This window comes from Lissotriton vulgaris, chromosome 5 (assembly GCF_964263255.1).
Source record: "Lissotriton vulgaris chromosome 5, aLisVul1.2, whole genome shotgun sequence".
Taxonomy (NCBI): domain Eukaryota; kingdom Metazoa; phylum Chordata; class Amphibia; order Caudata; family Salamandridae; genus Lissotriton; species Lissotriton vulgaris.
This window is the reverse complement of record NC_141693.1, coordinates 709,511,556-709,529,282: the sequence shown is the minus strand read 5'-3', so window position 1 is coordinate 709,529,282 and position 17,727 is coordinate 709,511,556. Positions and strand designations below refer to the sequence as shown.

Genomic DNA, 17,727 nt, shown 5'->3' with positions numbered 1-17,727 from the left:
GTGTGTGTGTAACGTGCAACTCAGAAAAATGCATTTAAATGCATTTTTCTGAGTTTTCGCAATTTACCACGAGGTTTGACCTCGCGGTAAATTGCGGCCCGAAATTGCAATTTCGCTATTGTAAAATGGATGATGAATTACATTTAAGGAATCTCAAATAGAGATTCCTTAAATGTAAATCCTCGCAAATATGCGAATTAGCAAATAGCGATTTTTGCATTTGGGATGTTGAATCCCAAATGCAAACATCGCACTCGCGAAGGGCCAGATTCTCAGAATCTGGCCCTTTGCGAGCCGATTAAGGCTTCATGAATTAGGCTGTTAGGAACTCCATTTTGCTGCTATTGCGCAGGGATCCTGAAGCTCCTGGGAAGTCTAATCCATCAACTGTCACTTACTCATAGGCCGCTCTTGTGGCTGCCAAACCAAAAGCAAATCTTCTCTGCGATTGGCGGCACCACGCCAATTTAGGGTCCAGTTTCCACGCTGCTGTACAGACTTCCAGCATCTCAGAAGGTTTCAGCCATTAGTTGTCACCTTTCTCCTCAATTACATCCTCTGAGCTTACATTACTCATATATAAGCACCCTAAAATCTGAGAAAACATAATTTTTTGTATAGGACAATGTCATTTGTATACATTCTTTAATACATTAAGGCAATTATCAGAAAACAATTTCAATTTTGCCAACTCATATTATCATAACTGAACCGATAAATGATTGTTTAATTAAAAAGTAGTTTCTAAAAAATACACCATCTGGTTGTGAGGTCAACATTAGGAGTGAAGCATGCATCACAACTAACACATTCATAGAGGAGTGTAAGCATTTTAATCCATACCTTTAAACTAACAAAAACACAATTTAGCATATATTCAACTTAAAGGTTCATATTGCCTACTTTTTCCAGTAAACCTATTTATAGTATTGTTTATTTATGGTGATCCGTAGGGTGCCTTATATGCTGCAATGAACCCACTTTATTTCTAGATCCTGATTTGGTCTATGAATATATACAATACAAAAAGTAAAGCCCAAGCACTAAGACTACAAGAAACGTTCTGCAAGTTTACAGACCATTTCAACAATATACAAAGTTTTAAACATTATTAAAAAAAATCCCAAATGCAAACATGCATTTACAGAGTGTCATCCTGGTTCTGCAACTTGTTGCTTGATATTTCTTCCCTTACTCATATTAATTGCAATACATCTTACAGTGATTAATTAATTGTCCATTAGTCCTTTTAATTGACAGTCTAGATCTTCTGGGAGCTCAAGTGGGGGAAGATCAGGTAATGGACTTTCAAAAGGAAGACTGGGTATTGAAATGTTTTTGGTCTTCCTTTCATCTGACCCAAACTTCTGCCAAGTAGAGACAGAGTTGGTAGAATTTTCTGAAGGTTGTGGAAGACTCCACAACTCTGACTTCTCAACAAAGTCAGCATCTACATCTAACTCCCTTTCCAGTGGAGCTATTTGTAGTTTAGACGTTTCTGCTCTCAATTGTTCATTCTCTTCCTTTAATCTTTCGTTTTCAGCTAGAAGGATATTAATTAGTTGATTCAGTTCTACAATTTTGATTGACTGCTCTTCTAGTTTTATTTTGTCATCCTTTGGAGTTCTGGTTTCAACACATGTTTCAGATGTTGCTTTCCGTTTCTGAAGCAAATACAATAATGAGTCTGACTCTCTTTCAGACATACTCTGATGCTTCTGGAAACATGCTGCCGTAGTAGGGCTCTGCTTGTGAAGAGAGACAAGTCTACTCTGACCTTCACACTTTTTTACGAATGGTTTGTAAGACATCTGGAGATGTGTTGTGAGATCTTTAATTGTAGCTGCAGCACTCTTCTCGGTTCTAATCCACTCTTCTCTTTTAGCTCGTTTCCCTTTTTCTCGAATGAGCAACTGTTGCTTCATGTGAATATCCTTCTGCAAATTCAACGATAGCAGAGCCTGAAAAGGGAAAAATGGAGATACATTAAAGTAATCTGGGAAACAAACATGGTGTAGTACATATGCACGTGTGTAGTAGGTGTTACTGATTTTAGGTCCAGATGTACAACCTTTTTTTGAGGTAATAAACTGGAAAACGGCCCATTTGCAGCCCCAAAAAAAGTCTGCCCCATTTACAAACCCTATTTTGCAAGTCGGTAACCTATTACCGACTCGCAAAATATGGTTTACAACTGGCTTTTAGGAAGTGGCGTACCAATGGCGTCCCTTCCAAATAGCGAGTCCCAGATCAACGTAAGATTGTTTTGCAGCCCCAAAACACTGCATTTTATCACCTATTTCAAATGGGTGGTAATCCACCTGCAAACGGGAAGGGGACCCCATGGGACCACTTCCTCTTTGTGACTGTCAGTAAACATTTTTTTTAAGAGCAGGCAGTGGTCCCACAGACCACTGCCTACTCTTGAAATATGAAACAGAAACGTTTAATTTTCCTTTTTTAAATGCATCGAGTTTTCCTTTACGGAAAGCGGACTGCATTTTTTTTTTAAAAAACTGCTTTATTTAAAAAGCCATCACAGACATGTTGGTCTGCTGACCCCAGCAGGCCACCATCACAGGGAGTGCTAGCCATTCCCAATGGGGGTCGCAAAGCGCAGCTGCGTCATGAATATTATTGAGGCAGGCAATTTGCAACCCTATTAGAAATCGCAAACAGTGTCTGAGATACTGTTGTAAATTCCAATTTGCAAGTCGCAAAAATGACTCAATTTGTGACTTTCAAATTGGAATGGTCTTCCATCTAGCCCTTAGTGATTGCACTAGTAGTTAGACCATATTCTACTACTTAGTAGTAGCCTGGCTAATTAATGAAGACAGCCACGTGGTTGAGCTGGCATACATTTGGAGAACAACCGGCACACTGGTTGTGTGAAAAAGGCCACTTTATTGAAACAGGTGCACATTACAACATAACCTGGGCCTTTGCATTACAAAACTATAGCCACACATACCTTTGCACCTGTTGCCGACCGTTTGTTGAGGGTCAAGGACTTTGTTGGACCCCTTCTATCTGCCTTACAACTTGCGGAACCCGCTGCGCACCAGGGCCACAGGGAAGGCTGATTGCTGCTGCGTGGGAAGGTCCAGGGCTGCAAGCGTGCGGGGCAGGACTTCGAATCCCAGAAGCCCCTGCACACCGCGCCTCTCGTCACCTGGCCGCTCTCCCTGGCCAACACGCCCCGCCTGCAACCTTCAAAAGGCTTGTGAGGATTGACCGTCATGGGATACCTTTGCACCTGTTGCCGACCGTTTGTTGAGGGTCAAGGACTTTGTTGGACCCCTTCTATCTGCCTTACAACTTGCGGAACCCGCTTCGCGGGTCCCGCTGCGCACCAGAGCCACAGGGGAGGCTGATTTCTGCTGCGTGGGAAGGTCCAGGGCTGCGAGCGTGCGGGGCAGGACTTCGAATTCCAGAAGCCCCTGCACACCGCGCCTCTCGTCACCTGGCCGCTTTCCCTGGCCAACACGCCCCGCCTGCAACCTTCAAAAGGCTCGTGAGGATTGACCGTCGTGGGATACCTTTGCACCTGTTGCCGACCGTTTGTTGAGGGTCAAGGACTTTGTTGGACCCCTTCTATCTGCCTTACAACTTGCGGAACCCGCTTCGCGGGTCCCGCTGCGCACCAGAGCCACAGGGGAGGCTGATTGCTGCTGCGTGGGAAGGTCCAGGGCTGCGAGCGTGCGGGGCAGGACTTCGAATCCCAGAAGCCCCTGCACACCGCGCCTCTCGTCACCTGGCCGCTCTCCCTGGCCAACACGCCCCACCTGCAACCTTCAAAAGGCTCGTGAGGATTGACCGTCGTGGGATACCTTTGCACCTGTTGCCGACCGTTTGTTGAGGGTCAAGGACTTTGTTGGACCCCTTCTATCTGCCTTACAACTTGCGGAACCCTCTTCGCGGGTCCCGCTGCGCACCAGAGCCACAGGGGAGGCTGATTGCTGCTGCGTGGGAAGGTCCAGGGCTGCGAGCGTGCGGGGCAGGACTTCGAATCCCAGAAGCCCCTGCACACCGCGCCTCTCGTCACCTGGCCGCTCTCCCTGGCCAACACGCCCCGCCTGCAATCTTACGGACTACCTACTTAAGGGATGGTTAGTACCCGCTAAGCGGGAGCGTCCCGGGACAAGGGCGGAACCGTTTGAGGCCGTTCGAGGCCTAAGAGGACTGGCCTGGCCCACCCCCCTTGGTTCGTGCCTTTTTGCCTGCACATCGATACCAGTGAGTACACTTCCGGAACTGTAATTGTCACACACCATGTGTACACGGGGCAGTCGCAGCAAGACTGCAATGGGGTTGAACAAGCCAAGTGGGACTTTGGATGATTTCCTTGTAAAAACAAATTTAGCAATTGACGCCGAAATTACTAAAATGCAGAAGAGGGTTTCAATTGAGCTAGATGCTGCGCGTAGGCTTTCCCAAACCTTCGCAAATTCCAAAAAATCTTCCTTGGGAAAAATTGCGTCTGCTCCATCTCCACAACACGCTTCACGCCCTCTCCCTCTGATAATTCATGCCGACATTCACCATCCTCCCCCTTCCTCTCCCCTCCCATCAGAGCCCATATTCACTTTAACCTCCATGCCCCCTAAACCTTCTGAGGGACATGTGCCCACCGGACCTGGAATTACCATCATTCTGCCGGACAGCCCTGACCCCCCCCCATCTCTGTAGTCAAAAGCAAAAATCTAGATGGCCCAGCCCTGAAAAGAAAAATAACGCAAGATCTGCTTACGCCCGCAAAAAAGCAAAAATTGCAAGGCAGCAGTTTTTCAATCACAGAAGAACACTATCAAACACAGGGGAGCTCACACAAATATCTAATTCGGTCACCCAGCTAACAGGGGGTGATAGCGAACACAGCCATCCTAACATCGCTCCTGCCCCTACTTCAGAGGACCTCCCTGTCTGTGGCGATAACTTAAAAGGGGGAGGGCAAAGCGAGTCAGGGAGGGATATGGAAAAGGCGGGTGACGACGAAGACTTTCTCAATACAGTCTGGGTTACTTTAAAACAACTATTGTCACCTTTGGAACTCAGACTTTCACGTATTGAGAATCATCTTCTCGAGATGGATAAGACCTTAGTATCCCTGGCCACTCTTAGCTTAAAACAACTGGAAGCCACATATCCCCGTATCGCTGAGGGTGTCCCCCAGGACGGCAATGATGGCATCCAACCGGCTCCAGATCCTAACGCTGCTTCCACTGCTCATCCAATTTTGCCCCCAGCTCTGCCCCCTCCACTACCAAAATCTACTCCAATTCCCAAACCTCGGACAATTTCAAACGTTTCTGTTCCCCCCACATCAAACCTACCAAAATCAGAGATAAAAGCCTCCAAAAAACAGACACAGCCCAAAACTATTCCTAGGGGAGCCCACAAGGCGAATAAGATTACAAGCCCTCTTCCCCAGCGTACAGCTAACCAACACCAAAGTCACCAGAACTTTCGTGGGGGCTATATCGATCTCCCCCCTGATGCCAGGCCCTATGTTGTCATCCTGGCTGGGGTACCTCCACTCGATCCTCATTCTGTGGAGACCCAGTGGTCTCTAAAGAACAAGGTGATCTATTGGCTTAACGTCAACAGGCAGCTCCCTAACACCACCAGGAGCAGGGTCCTAATGGTCAGGCGAGTCCCATGGGTGGGTCGCACTCACAAATCCATACCTGGAGACTGCATTGTGGTCTCATTTGCAGACCCCCATACAGCCCAACTCATCACTACATGGGATCCATATGATACTGACCAATCTATTGTCACCAGACCCCTTACCTTCTTTTACCCGCCTAAACAGACTGCAGAGCTACCTGGGGCCTGTTCAATAGCCCACAATCGCAGATGGAAAGGCCAGGGGCACGGCTGGCAACCCACTAACAACTGGTGGGAAGGAGCACCTACTATGAATAGGTTTGAGTGTCTAGATCAGGTGGATTGACTGGGAACTACTCGAACTGCGTGGAGTCACTTGTCCTGTGCCTGTGGACGCTCTGGGGGCTCGAAGTACAGCGGAGCCTTTGATTCCTCCTACCCTCTGACCTGGGAGCACATCGGCTCGGTCACTACGCTAGGGGGAGAGCCGGAAACCAGCATCAGCCTCGGGAGCGGGACTGCGAGGTCCAGAAGTGCTAGCGCCGTCCATCGCGCGCACCTGGTTCCTCTTCCCGCCCCCTTCTCCCTCTGTGCTGCTGGACACCTTCAAAACGCCTCGCGGCCCCCGCTGACGCGGGTGCCGCTCGAACTGCGTGGAGTCACTTGTCCTGTGCCTGTGGACGCTCTGGGGGCTCGAAGTACAGCGGAGCCTTTGATTCCTCCTACCCTCTGACCTGGGAGCACATCGGCTCGGTCACTACGCTAGGGGGAGAGCCGGAAACCAGCATCAGCCTCGGGAGCGGGACTGCGAGGTCCAGAAGTGCTAGCGCCGTCCATCGCGCGCACCTGGTTCCTCTTCCCGCCCCCTTCTCCCTCTGTGCTGCTGGACACCTTCAAAACGCCTCGCGGCCCCCGCTGACGCGGGTGCCGCTCGAACTGCGTGGAGTCACTTGTCCTGTGCCTGTGGACGCTCTGGGGGCTCGAAGTACAGCGGAGCCTTTGATTCCTCCTACCCTCTGACCTGGGAGCACATCGGCTCGGTCACTACGCTAGGGGGAGAGCCGGAAACCAGCATCAGCCTCGGGAGCGGGACTGCGAGGTCCAGAAGTGCTAGCGCCGTCCATCGCGCGCACCTGGTTCCTCTTCCCGCCCCCTTCTCCCTCTGTGCTGCTGGACACCTTCAAAACGCCTCGCGGCCCCCGCTGACGCGGGTGCCGCTCGAACTGCGTGGAGTCACTTGTCCTGTGCCTGTGGACGCTCTGGGGGCTCGAAGTACAGCGGAGCCTTTGATTCCTCCTACCCTCTGACCTGGGAGCACATCGGCTCGGTCACTACGCTAGGGGGAGAGCCGGAAACCAGCATCAGCCTCGGGAGCGGGACTGCGAGGTCCAGAAGTGCTAGCGCCGTCCATCGCGCGCACCTGGTTCCTCTTCCCGCCCCCTTCTCCCTCTGTGCTGCTGGACACCTTCAAAACGCCTCGCGGCCCCCGCTGACGCGGGTGCCGCTCGAACTGCGTGGAGTCACTTGTCCTGTGCCTGTGGACGCTCTGGGGGCTCGAAGTACAGCGGAGCCTTTGATTCCTCCTACCCTCTGACCTGGGAGCACATCGGCTCGGTCACTACGCTAGGGGGAGAGCCGGAAACCAGCATCAGCCTCGGGAGCGGGACTGCGAGGTCCAGAAGTGCTAGCGCCGTCCATCGCGCGCACCTGGTTCCTCTTCCCGCCCCCTTCTCCCTCTGTGCTGCTGGACACCTTCAAAACGCCTCGCGGCCCCCGCTGACGCGGGTGCCGCTCGAACTGCGTGGAGTCACTTGTCCTGTGCCTGTGGACGCTCTGGGGGCTCGAAGTACAGCGGAGCCTTTGATTCCTCCTACCCTCTGACCTGGGAGCACATCGGCTCGGTCACTACGCTAGGGGGAGAGCCGGAAACCAGCATCAGCCTCGGGAGCGGGACTGCGAGGTCCAGAAGTGCTAGCGCCGTCCATCGCGCGCACCTGGTTCCTCTTCCCGCCCCCTTCTCCCTCTGTGCTGCTGGACACCTTCAAAACGCCTCGCGGCCCCCGCTGACGCGGGTGCCGCTCGAACTGCGTGGAGTCACTTGTCCTGTGCCTGTGGACGCTCTGGGGGCTCGAAGTACAGCGGAGCCTTTGATTCCTCCTACCCTCTGACCTGGGAGCACATCGGCTCGGTCACTACGCTAGGGGGAGAGCCGGAAACCAGCATCAGCCTCGGGAGCGGGACTGCGAGGTCCAGAAGTGCTAGCGCCGTCCATCGCGCGCACCTGGTTCCTCTTCCCGCCCCCTTCTCCCTCTGTGCTGCTGGACACCTTCAAAACGCCTCGCGGCCCCCGCTGACGCGGGTGCCGCTCGAACTGCGTGGAGTCACTTGTCCTGTGCCTGTGGACGCTCTGGGGGCTCGAAGTACAGCGGAGCCTTTGATTCCTCCTACCCTCTGACCTGGGAGCACATCGGCTCGGTCACTACGCTAGGGGGAGAGCCGGAAACCAGCATCAGCCTCGGGAGCGGGACTGCGAGGTCCAGAAGTGCTAGCGCCGTCCATCGCGCGCACCTGGTTCCTCTTCCCGCCCCCTTCTCTCCTCCTCCTCCTCTATATCAACCCCGCCTGGTACGCGTACGCGGGACGCGCGCGGACGACGAAGCGGGCGAAGACCGGGCCAAGAGCGGGCCCGTTTGTGCCCGTTCGTGACCGGCAGTGCCCGGACCGGGCTACCCCCCTGACACTCCCCGCTGCCTGATTGTCTGTGGACCATGGTTGGCCGGGAAACGAGGAGCAAATCTTCGCTGGCTGGAGGATCCCAAACTGCCGCTGGAGGTATGGAAAAGTTTCTCACTAGGGCTAACAACATTATTGACAAAGAAATTATCACCCTGGAGAAACGACTGTCTAAGGAGCTAATGACTCTCAAACGCTCGAGTATGGGCCCTATAGCTAATGCCAAAACTCCTGAAAGACCTTCTGACTGCTTGCCTCTGTCGGATGCCCTATTTTCGCTCCCAGACTCAGCCGCCCCGCCAAGCTTAGATTCTACTATTATATCCAACCCCTCCATCACAATAGCTGATTCTAGCCATATATCTGAATGTGCTAAAGTATCCTCTGCTGTTGTTAATGATGGGAATTCTACTATCGCTACAACCCAGGGGGGGAATGAAGGGGCCACCAAGAAACGGAAGAGACAATATAACTGTAAGGGAAAAACTACTGGGAGGACACCTAAAATAGCTAGAACAGTTAGAATAGACGGAGCACCTTTATTGCTGAATTCTAACGGGGAAGGTAGCTCACCCAATAATGATATGTCTATGGATAAATTAGTAACCCTACTTAAATCGATAATTTTTCCTCTAGAGGCCAAACTAGATAGGCTTGATTTCAGAATGTCTAATATAGAAAAATCAACTGCCATACTTTTAGCTAATTCTACCAAGTCTAATAGTTCTGGCCCTCCTCCTAGTTTGCCCTCTCTCCAAATTATCCCACCGGCTATTGTGCCCCAAATTCCTGTTTCCATGGCCGCAAGCACACAACCTGCTCCCAAAGCCTCTAGCACGATTAGCCAAGTTGTCCCACAGTCTACTCAAGGTCCCCCTCAAGGTTTGCAAATCCCACCCGCACTTATGTCTCTGGACACCCAAGGGCCACAACCAGAAGATCCTAAAACCCCAAGAACGAGACGGCCCAACCTCCCACCGGAGGCTAACCGATTTATGGTAATCCTGGCAGGTGCACCTCCATTAGCCAGGGGTGAAACCGAAACTTTCAATTCCCTCAAAAATCAAGTTATTAAATGGCTTAATTGGAACCGCCCCTTGCCGGCACATCTGCACAATGAAGTCATCATGGTACGGAGGGTACCATGGATCGGTAAAACCCCCAAATCTATCAAGGGAGATTGTATCACTGTCAGTTTTAGAGACCCACGCACAGTATCCTACATATGTGCGGGTGTTAATAGGTCATCTGATTCCACTATCCAGACCCTCCCTGTTTCTTTTTTCTTCCCACCACCGTCTAACCCCTTGTACTATGATGGAAGTAACGAGTGGACTAGGGTCGAACGTAGAGGTAGGCCATTTCGTCCAATCCACCCCAGAATGCCCCCATTCCAGACCCCGCAGAACATCTTCTGGGATTATAATCGATATGGTTGTCTTGATGGGCTTGAAGGAGTCGACTGACTATCCAATGCCCAAACTATTGCCCCCCCTCTACCCGACGTGACTAACCCTGTGGATAGCGTAGTCATTGTGGAATATCACACCCCTCCAGTAATGAGAGATAATATAACCCCCCTAACTCTTGATAAATCAAACGAGCCTAACTTTTCACCTCATGTAGAGGTTATTGATGATAAAGGATGTACTGTGATCTCCCCCCTAGAAGAGCCATCTCCCTCTAGTGATCAAGGGTATTCCATGGTGAGCTGGAATATAGCTGGCTGGCGACAGAAAGCCTCAGCTCTAGGATGGAGGGATCTAATTATTGGGTTTGACATTTTATGTTTACAGGAAACATGGTCCACTACAGAAATTTATATCGATGGTTTTGTTTCTTACAATTGTGTTGCCCAGGAATCTGCTATGGGGAGGGCAAAAGGGGGCCTGCTTGTCCTGTTATCGGTTGATCTACCGATAACTGTTGGTACTTATTCAACTGTGGGCACACATTCGCAAATTTTAGAACTAAAAGCTAAAAAGGGCAGGAACATCTTATTGATCAATCACTACAACAATACATTTGACCCTAATAGTAGTCTGGTTGTGGATGAACTGGAAGCCTTCTTAAATAAAATCTGTAACAAACCCCACTCATTCTATGACATCATATGGGGTGGGGACTTCAATATTAGAACATGTCCGCACTCTTTAACCCCAGTCTGTGGATTTGATGGGGTATCGGGGGGGAACCTAGCACATTTTCAACACTCCCTATATGGGACCGCCCTTAATGGCCTCATGTTAAAATTTGATTTAGTTATTCACCAACCAGCCCTCGACACTATGGGCAATATTGTTCCAACATTTAGAGGGAGGGACGCTGAGTCGGTCATTGACCATTTGTTGATCTCAACCCTTTTGGTGCCATTTTGTACAGTGCCAATTACCAAGGATTTTTGTCTGAGCGATCATAATGCCCTAACTATGCATATTCTTATGTGGGGCCCGAAAATTATGCCCACAGGCAGGGTTGTCGACAATATCGTCCCAAGTAGGCCAAACGGAACCAGGATAAAGTGGTGTACCGAAAAATCTGAAAAATTACATAGCACAGTTGTGGTAGGCGGCTTTAAACAGATACTCCGCTGTTTGGAAGTCAATGCCCCTCTTACGGGCATTATAACGGATTTTGAGGATCTTGGCACTATTATTAATGGAATTTTTACCAATAATAAAATTACATCTAAACGGGGTAAGATCGGCTGGTTTGACCGCGCTTGCACCACAGCGCTAAAAACCCTTAAGCAAGCACTGTCAAATCTCCCAAGAGATAGGGAAAAAATCAAAACCCTAAGGTCAACCTATAACATAGAACTCAAACGTAGGAAAAACGAACTCCGAGAACAAGCCTGGGATAATTTGGACTGTGCCGCAGCCCTTCGGGACTGCAAACTGTTCTGGAGTACTATTAATGCCCCATTCCTCCAGAATGATGATTTCCCAGTACTTACCGCACTAGTTAGTGAAGAGAGCTGGGTCAAATATTTTTCAGGAATCTTCGATCCACCTGAGGAGACTTATGATAATACCCACACGAATTCTCAGTGGCGTTCACAGCCTTTGGGAATCACCATTCGAGAAGTGGACATGGCAATTAAATCTAGTAAAGGAGGGAAAGCCCCAGGACCAGATGGGGTCCCGGTAGATATATATAAACATGATTTGGCCCTCTGGAGCCCCCTTTTGACCCAGGTCTTCAATGCTGCCACTGATATCTCTACCCCAGCAACTTGGAGCGAATCCATTATCATCCCGATTTACAAGAAGGGAGACAGAGGGGAGGCCAAAAACTATCGCCCCATTTCCCTTCTAGACTCCTCCCTTAAAATTATGAGCAGAGTATTATTGTTACGCTTGGAGGAGTGGGCGTCTGATAATAATATCCTGGCTCAATCACAATATGGCTTTAGAAAGGGCTTGGGGACCATTGACCAATGTATTAATCTTAATCTTTTAATAGGTAAATATACTTTCGCCAAACCTGGTTCCCTATTTCTTTGTTTTGCGGACCTCTCTAGTGCCTTTGATCTGGTGAATCATTCTCTGTTGTGGACAACCCTTCTTGATATGGGGGCACCCCCGGCTATTATCCATTTCCTAGCTAGGTTATATTCCAATTTGTCCACACAGATTCGATATGGTCCAGCCGGAGAGTGCACGAGCAAGATCAAGGTAAAATCAGGCATTAGGCAGGGGTGCGTACTGGCCCCCTTGCTTTTCTCTCTTTTTATTAATTCCATGGAACATGAATTAAAACAGGTCCAGGCTGATGCACCACAAGCAGGGGGCTTACCAATTCCAGTGTTGCTATACGCGGACGACACTGTTTTATTATCCAGAACTCCAATTGGCTTGCAGCGGCTAATGAATTGTTTTTATGACTTCATCCAGGGTAAAAAACTTAAAATTAATAACACCAAAACATTTACAATGGTCTGTGGCCAAAAGTCGAATTACCACAAGTCTTTTTATTTTAAAAATAACAGAATCGAGGCAGTAGACAATTTTTGTTATCTGGGCATTACGTTCAACAGTCAGGGCTCATGGGCACCAGAACATACTAATATTAAAGCCAGGATGGGGAAGGCTTCTTTAGGTGTCTTTCGCTTTGCCAATAAATTGGGCAGCCGCAGGATTCCTGCAATGTTAAATATTTATAAACACCGATGTCTATCTTTAGCGCTCTATGGATCGGGGGTATGGGGGTACGGGTCTAACAAAGAGTTGCAAATTTCGGAAAATTTGTTTCTGAAACGGTTACTTTGTCTACCCCCTACGGCATCAAACTATCTGGCCCACGAGGAACTAAGGTTGGACCATATAGCCGATCTAATTGAATTGAGACCTCTCCTGGTTTGGAGGTCTATCTGGCTGAAGGATGAAACAAGTTTTACAAAGTGCATTATCAAAGATAGTCTGGTACTGGATAAATATGCGAATATACCATGGATAAAGTATGTGACTACTACTTTTAAGGAACTTTTCCATTTGGATGTATGTAAAGATCCTGAGATTGCAACTGCTTTATCCAAAAAGGGGTTGAAAGAGGAATTCATGAGGGTAAAACTAGGTAAACGGAAAGCAGATACATGCAATTATTCAACCCATGCTTTCTATTTTTCCAATGTGAATGATGGCCCTGGTTTGCCGACCTACCTTAAAATAATCCATAGACAATCTCATCAATTCGTACTATCCAGACTTAGACTTGGCATTGTCCACATTCTTGTGGCCTTCCCAAAGATGAAAAATTATTCAATTTCTGCTTGTCCATGTGATGGACTGACCAAACAAAGTACCATCCATTTCATGTTATTTTGCCCCCTCTTTAAAGCCCTACGAATTGTCTACCTGAAACCGATGTTTAAAAAATACTCTGTGTTTTCTACCTCACATGCTATGAAACTGTTATTTTCGCTTGCTAGCCCGGATCTGTGTTTTTTTATTGCAACTTTTATCCTGAAGTCTGTTGCTCTGAGGAAGAGTATGGTTTTTTAGTGGTTTTACTGTGTTCCCCATTTATTGACTTTTGTATGTTCTCGAAATCACATTTGATGATATGTACTCTCCCAGTGTTGTGATATTTGTACGATTTTATTTTGTGTACTTTTATGACGTTTTTTAAAACTGTCGAATAAAGTTTATGAACCGAACCGACTGGGAACTACTGGTCCTCCAATCCCTCCTAGTGCCCATAACCACCCAAAGGATGCCATTAATAACGATAAATTATTGCCCATTAACAAAAACTCAAGCCTAATGGGGGTAGACCAATCTTTCCCTGAACAGCATGCCCTTCCTGTACAGGCCACACAACAGATAGAGATGGCACACTCCCAAGATCCGAAAGATATAATGGGGAACGAGGGTCACCTTTATCAGAAAAATAGAAACTCAATGCACTCTCTCCTATCCTGGAATGTAGCAGGCTTGGGTAGCAAGATCACCCACAAACCTTGGCTGGAGATCGTGCAGAAGCATGGCATCCTTTGCCTGAAAGAAACCTGGCTTGTAGAGGAAACCCATATCCTGGGCTACCGAACATTTCACTCACCCGCTGTTCCATCACCCCAGGGTCGCAATAAGGGGGGTCTGTGCATATACATCTCGAATATAGGGGATGTAAAAGTATATAATTTCCATTCTGATCAGTACTTCCAAATTATTTTATTTAAATGGGGCACTACACATAAGGTGATACTAGTGAATTTTTATAATAACATGCCAGCTAAGGAAGTGGAATTGATCTTGAACAAAATGATCCATCATATCCACAAACTGAGAGATCAAAGCACGGGGGACCACATAGTGCTGTGGGTAGGAGATTTCAATTGTGCCATCTGTCCGTCTTCTGAGTTAGGTTTGTGCGGCCTTTCAGACCTCGGGGAGGATGGTCCTTTGCACTTCTCACACACCAATCTGGGGTCTCTTCTCAACAACATCATATTCACTTTTGACCTCACATTTATCAACCAGGCATGCTCCCCCCCGGTTCCCTTTGCCCCAACATATAATGGAAGAGGCTATGAAACCACAATCGATTTTGCACTGATATCACCCACTAACTCCAATTTTATAACTTACTGGGAAATTGGGGATGACCCAATGAGCGATCATTATCCTATCACCTTTGGGGTAAAGTTGACAGAGGGGAAAGTAAAGGAATCTAGCGGGGTTCTTTATCCACTTGAGGTCACCCTAACTAAGACCAATGGGTATGTAATAAAATGGGAGAAAATGAACCCTACAACTTTCTTCCATAATTTCATATCGTCCTGCTCCACAGACATATTTGTCTGCTTAGAAGAAGACACTGACCCAAAGGCCATCATGGCTGCCTTCTCTAACATTCAGAGACACATAAAAGATGCTCTAACTAGGAGTTATAAAGAGAATGGGAAGCACACACGTGGGTGGTTTGACTCCAGGTGTACATCTGCTTTGAAAAACCTAAAGAAAGCTTTATCTGCTATCCCAAAAGACAGGGCTCAAATCTGCCAGGCGAGACGAGAGTATAAGCAGGCAATTAACCAGCGGAGGGCAACAATGAAGAAGGAGGCCTGGGAAGCCTTGGGGGAAGCCGCTAGGAATAAGGACACTAATCTCTTTTGGAAAGTCATAAGATCTGTATATAACTCAAAAGATAGTGACAATTCCATAGACGTAGCAATAACGGCAGAGCTCTGGGTAGAACATTATGGCAACCTTTATACCAACAGCCAGGGTGACGCCCCGAACCAACATAAGGCGACTTCATCCTTGGATAAAATAACTGAGGATTACCCGCTAAGCGCCCCCCCAGCATCCCCCTATCCAATTGAACTGGTTTTTACCACTCTAGAAGTGGAAGATGCCCTTAGGGAAAGCCCGTCAGGGAAAGCCCCCGGCCCTGATCACACCCCAGTGGACATCTACAAATCAAATCTGGACTTCTGGGTTCCCCTGTTAACCAACGTATTAAATATGGGAAACAAATGTGGCTTTATTAACACCTGGTCAGATGCAATTGTAGTGCCCATTTTTAAAAAGGGGAACAGGGACGATCCTGCTTGCTACCGTCCAATATCGCTATTGGACGGACTCATGAAAATCGCAGGAAGGATCGTTCTTAAGAGGATTCAGTACTGGGAAGCAGAGAAAAAGGTAATCTCGGAGCTTCAATATGGGTTCCGAAAGGGATTGGGGACACAGGAACAATGCTTAAACCTGTCTCTATTGGTCTCTAAATACACTGAGGCCAAAAAAGGGTACCTGTTCGTAACCTTTGTTGACCTTAGCTCCGCATTTGATTGTGTGGACCACGCGCAGCTTTGGTCAACATTGGAACACATTGGGGTGGATCCAACCACTATCACATTCATAAAAGAATTATACAGAGATGCTGGGGCTAGAGTGAGGTTCGGGACCCAGGGGCAATGTACTCAAAAATTTGCCATAAATAGAGGGGTTAGGCAAGGCTGCATACTTGCGCCCCTGCTGTTTAGTTTTTACATAAACTCCATCGCAGAGAACCTAATAAACTTGCCAAGCGATTACCCAGCTGTCAATGGTAGGCCCGTACCCATTCTTTTATATGCCGATGACGCGGCAATTATGTCCAGGACAAAGGTAGGCTTGCAGAGAGCTGTAACTGAATTTTCATCCTACATGGGTAAAAGAAACCTGAAGGTGAATATCTCTAAAACCTTCTCCATGTCCTGCTCCCAAAAAAATAAGAGACCACAATGCTCAATATATCTGGAGCAGAAAAAAATTGCGATCACGGACACCTTTTGCTACCTGGGCGTTGTTTTTGATAGGAGAGGAAGGTGGAAACATGCAGTATCAGCCAGGAAACTCGCCTTCAGCCGTGCCATAGGGGCCCTACGAACCTTCGCAGCCAAAATTGGAGGAAAACCTATCACTGAGATGTTACAGATCTACCGGGCAAAGTGTATAGCGACGGCCACCTATGGAGCAGGTCTATGGGGCTTCGAGAATGTGTCCTCACTACAAACCTGCGAGAACATTTTTATTTGCTACTTACTAGGTGTGCACAAAACCACTTCGACTTTTATGATCCACATCGAGACCGGCCTCAAATACCTCAGTGATATTATAAAGTTATCACCTTGTCTGCTTTGGCATAAAATTTGGACTACAGTGGAATGCCAATTGAACAGAGACCTCATCAAAGACTGCTTGACTTTGGATGGCGCATCAAAAGTCAAATGGCTACAACACGTTCAGACGATGTTCTCTAACATTGGACACCCCGAATTTTATGATGATCCAGAGACTCTAGAAACCTTGTCTAGGCCGGCCCTCAAAAAACTTTTAATTACACACCTAGAAAGTGCCAGATGGAACACTGAGAAACTTAAAGGCACTACCCTGAGCTATCAGCAAATTACCCTCACCGAAGGTCTACAACTTTATTTCAGGATTGAAACTGCACCCTACCCTCGCATGCTCCTTACTAGGCTGCGCTTAGGGATCTTCTTTCGCATGGTCACTTTGCCAAAACGGAACGATTGGGCCTCTTCGAACCTAATTTGCCCATGCGATGATCATTCATCACAAAGTAACATCCATATCATGTTCTTTTGTAAATTTTACACCAACCCGAGGAAACTGTTCCTTTTACCACTACTTAAACGCTGAGGGATAAGAACATGTAAAACTGCATATTTGAAATTACTGTTGCTAGATGATGAGTATGTTATCTTTGTTGTTTCTCGCTTTTTAAAGACAGTGATGAAATACAGAAACTCAATGACTTAAGTATCTCACGTTCAAATTAACTAAATACTGCAATACGAGGCCTTTCGTCTAAATGTCTACTGCAGACTTTTAATCCTTGGAAAAATGTTTTAACTATTTTTTCTAAACTTTGCTCATGTGAAAATTGTTTTTAGATTCATTGTATAAACTGTACTTGTACGCTTTTATGATTTCTGATAAATCGAATAAAGCTTATTTGATTTGATTTATAGCCACACTATACATCTTTACTCACCTACACTAAACTAACCCCCACCTCTAAATGAACTCTCCCCCAATAACCTCTTCAAACTTGAATAACATACTTGCATCAGAGCTGCTCCACGGAGAGTGGGACCTCTAAAACACAGTCCCCTCACTACCTGATGAACTTCATTGAACTTAGTTACTATTCTATTAACTTCTTGTTATCCAGGCGTGAACTCCCTACCCATTTCCCTTCAGCCTGAACTGCTGCTGACACACTTCTGTAAACCATGGTAACTTCTCAGCCCACCGATACCCAGGGTCAGGGAGAGGAGCTACCCTACTGACCCTGACCCCCGCTTACCTGGTTAATCGCAGATCTATTAACGGAAATGTCTCTATTCACTCGACCCCCAACACATTGGCT

At 47.6% G+C, this 17,727-nt stretch overlaps 1 protein-coding gene across 1 annotated transcript in view; it reads right to left on the bottom strand.

The window, feature by feature from the left end:
• Positions 1-628: 628 nt before the first annotated feature.
• The window catches only part of NRBF2 (nuclear receptor binding factor 2), a 306,700-nt gene continuing 289,601 nt past the window's right edge, over positions 629-17,727 (bottom strand). The window contains exon 4 of the mRNA XM_086922137.1: positions 629-1,961. Within this exon, the coding sequence (XP_086778263.1) occupies positions 1,230-1,961 (732 nt within the window). The 3' untranslated portion in view covers positions 629-1,229. The remainder of the gene's footprint in view (positions 1,962-17,727) is intronic.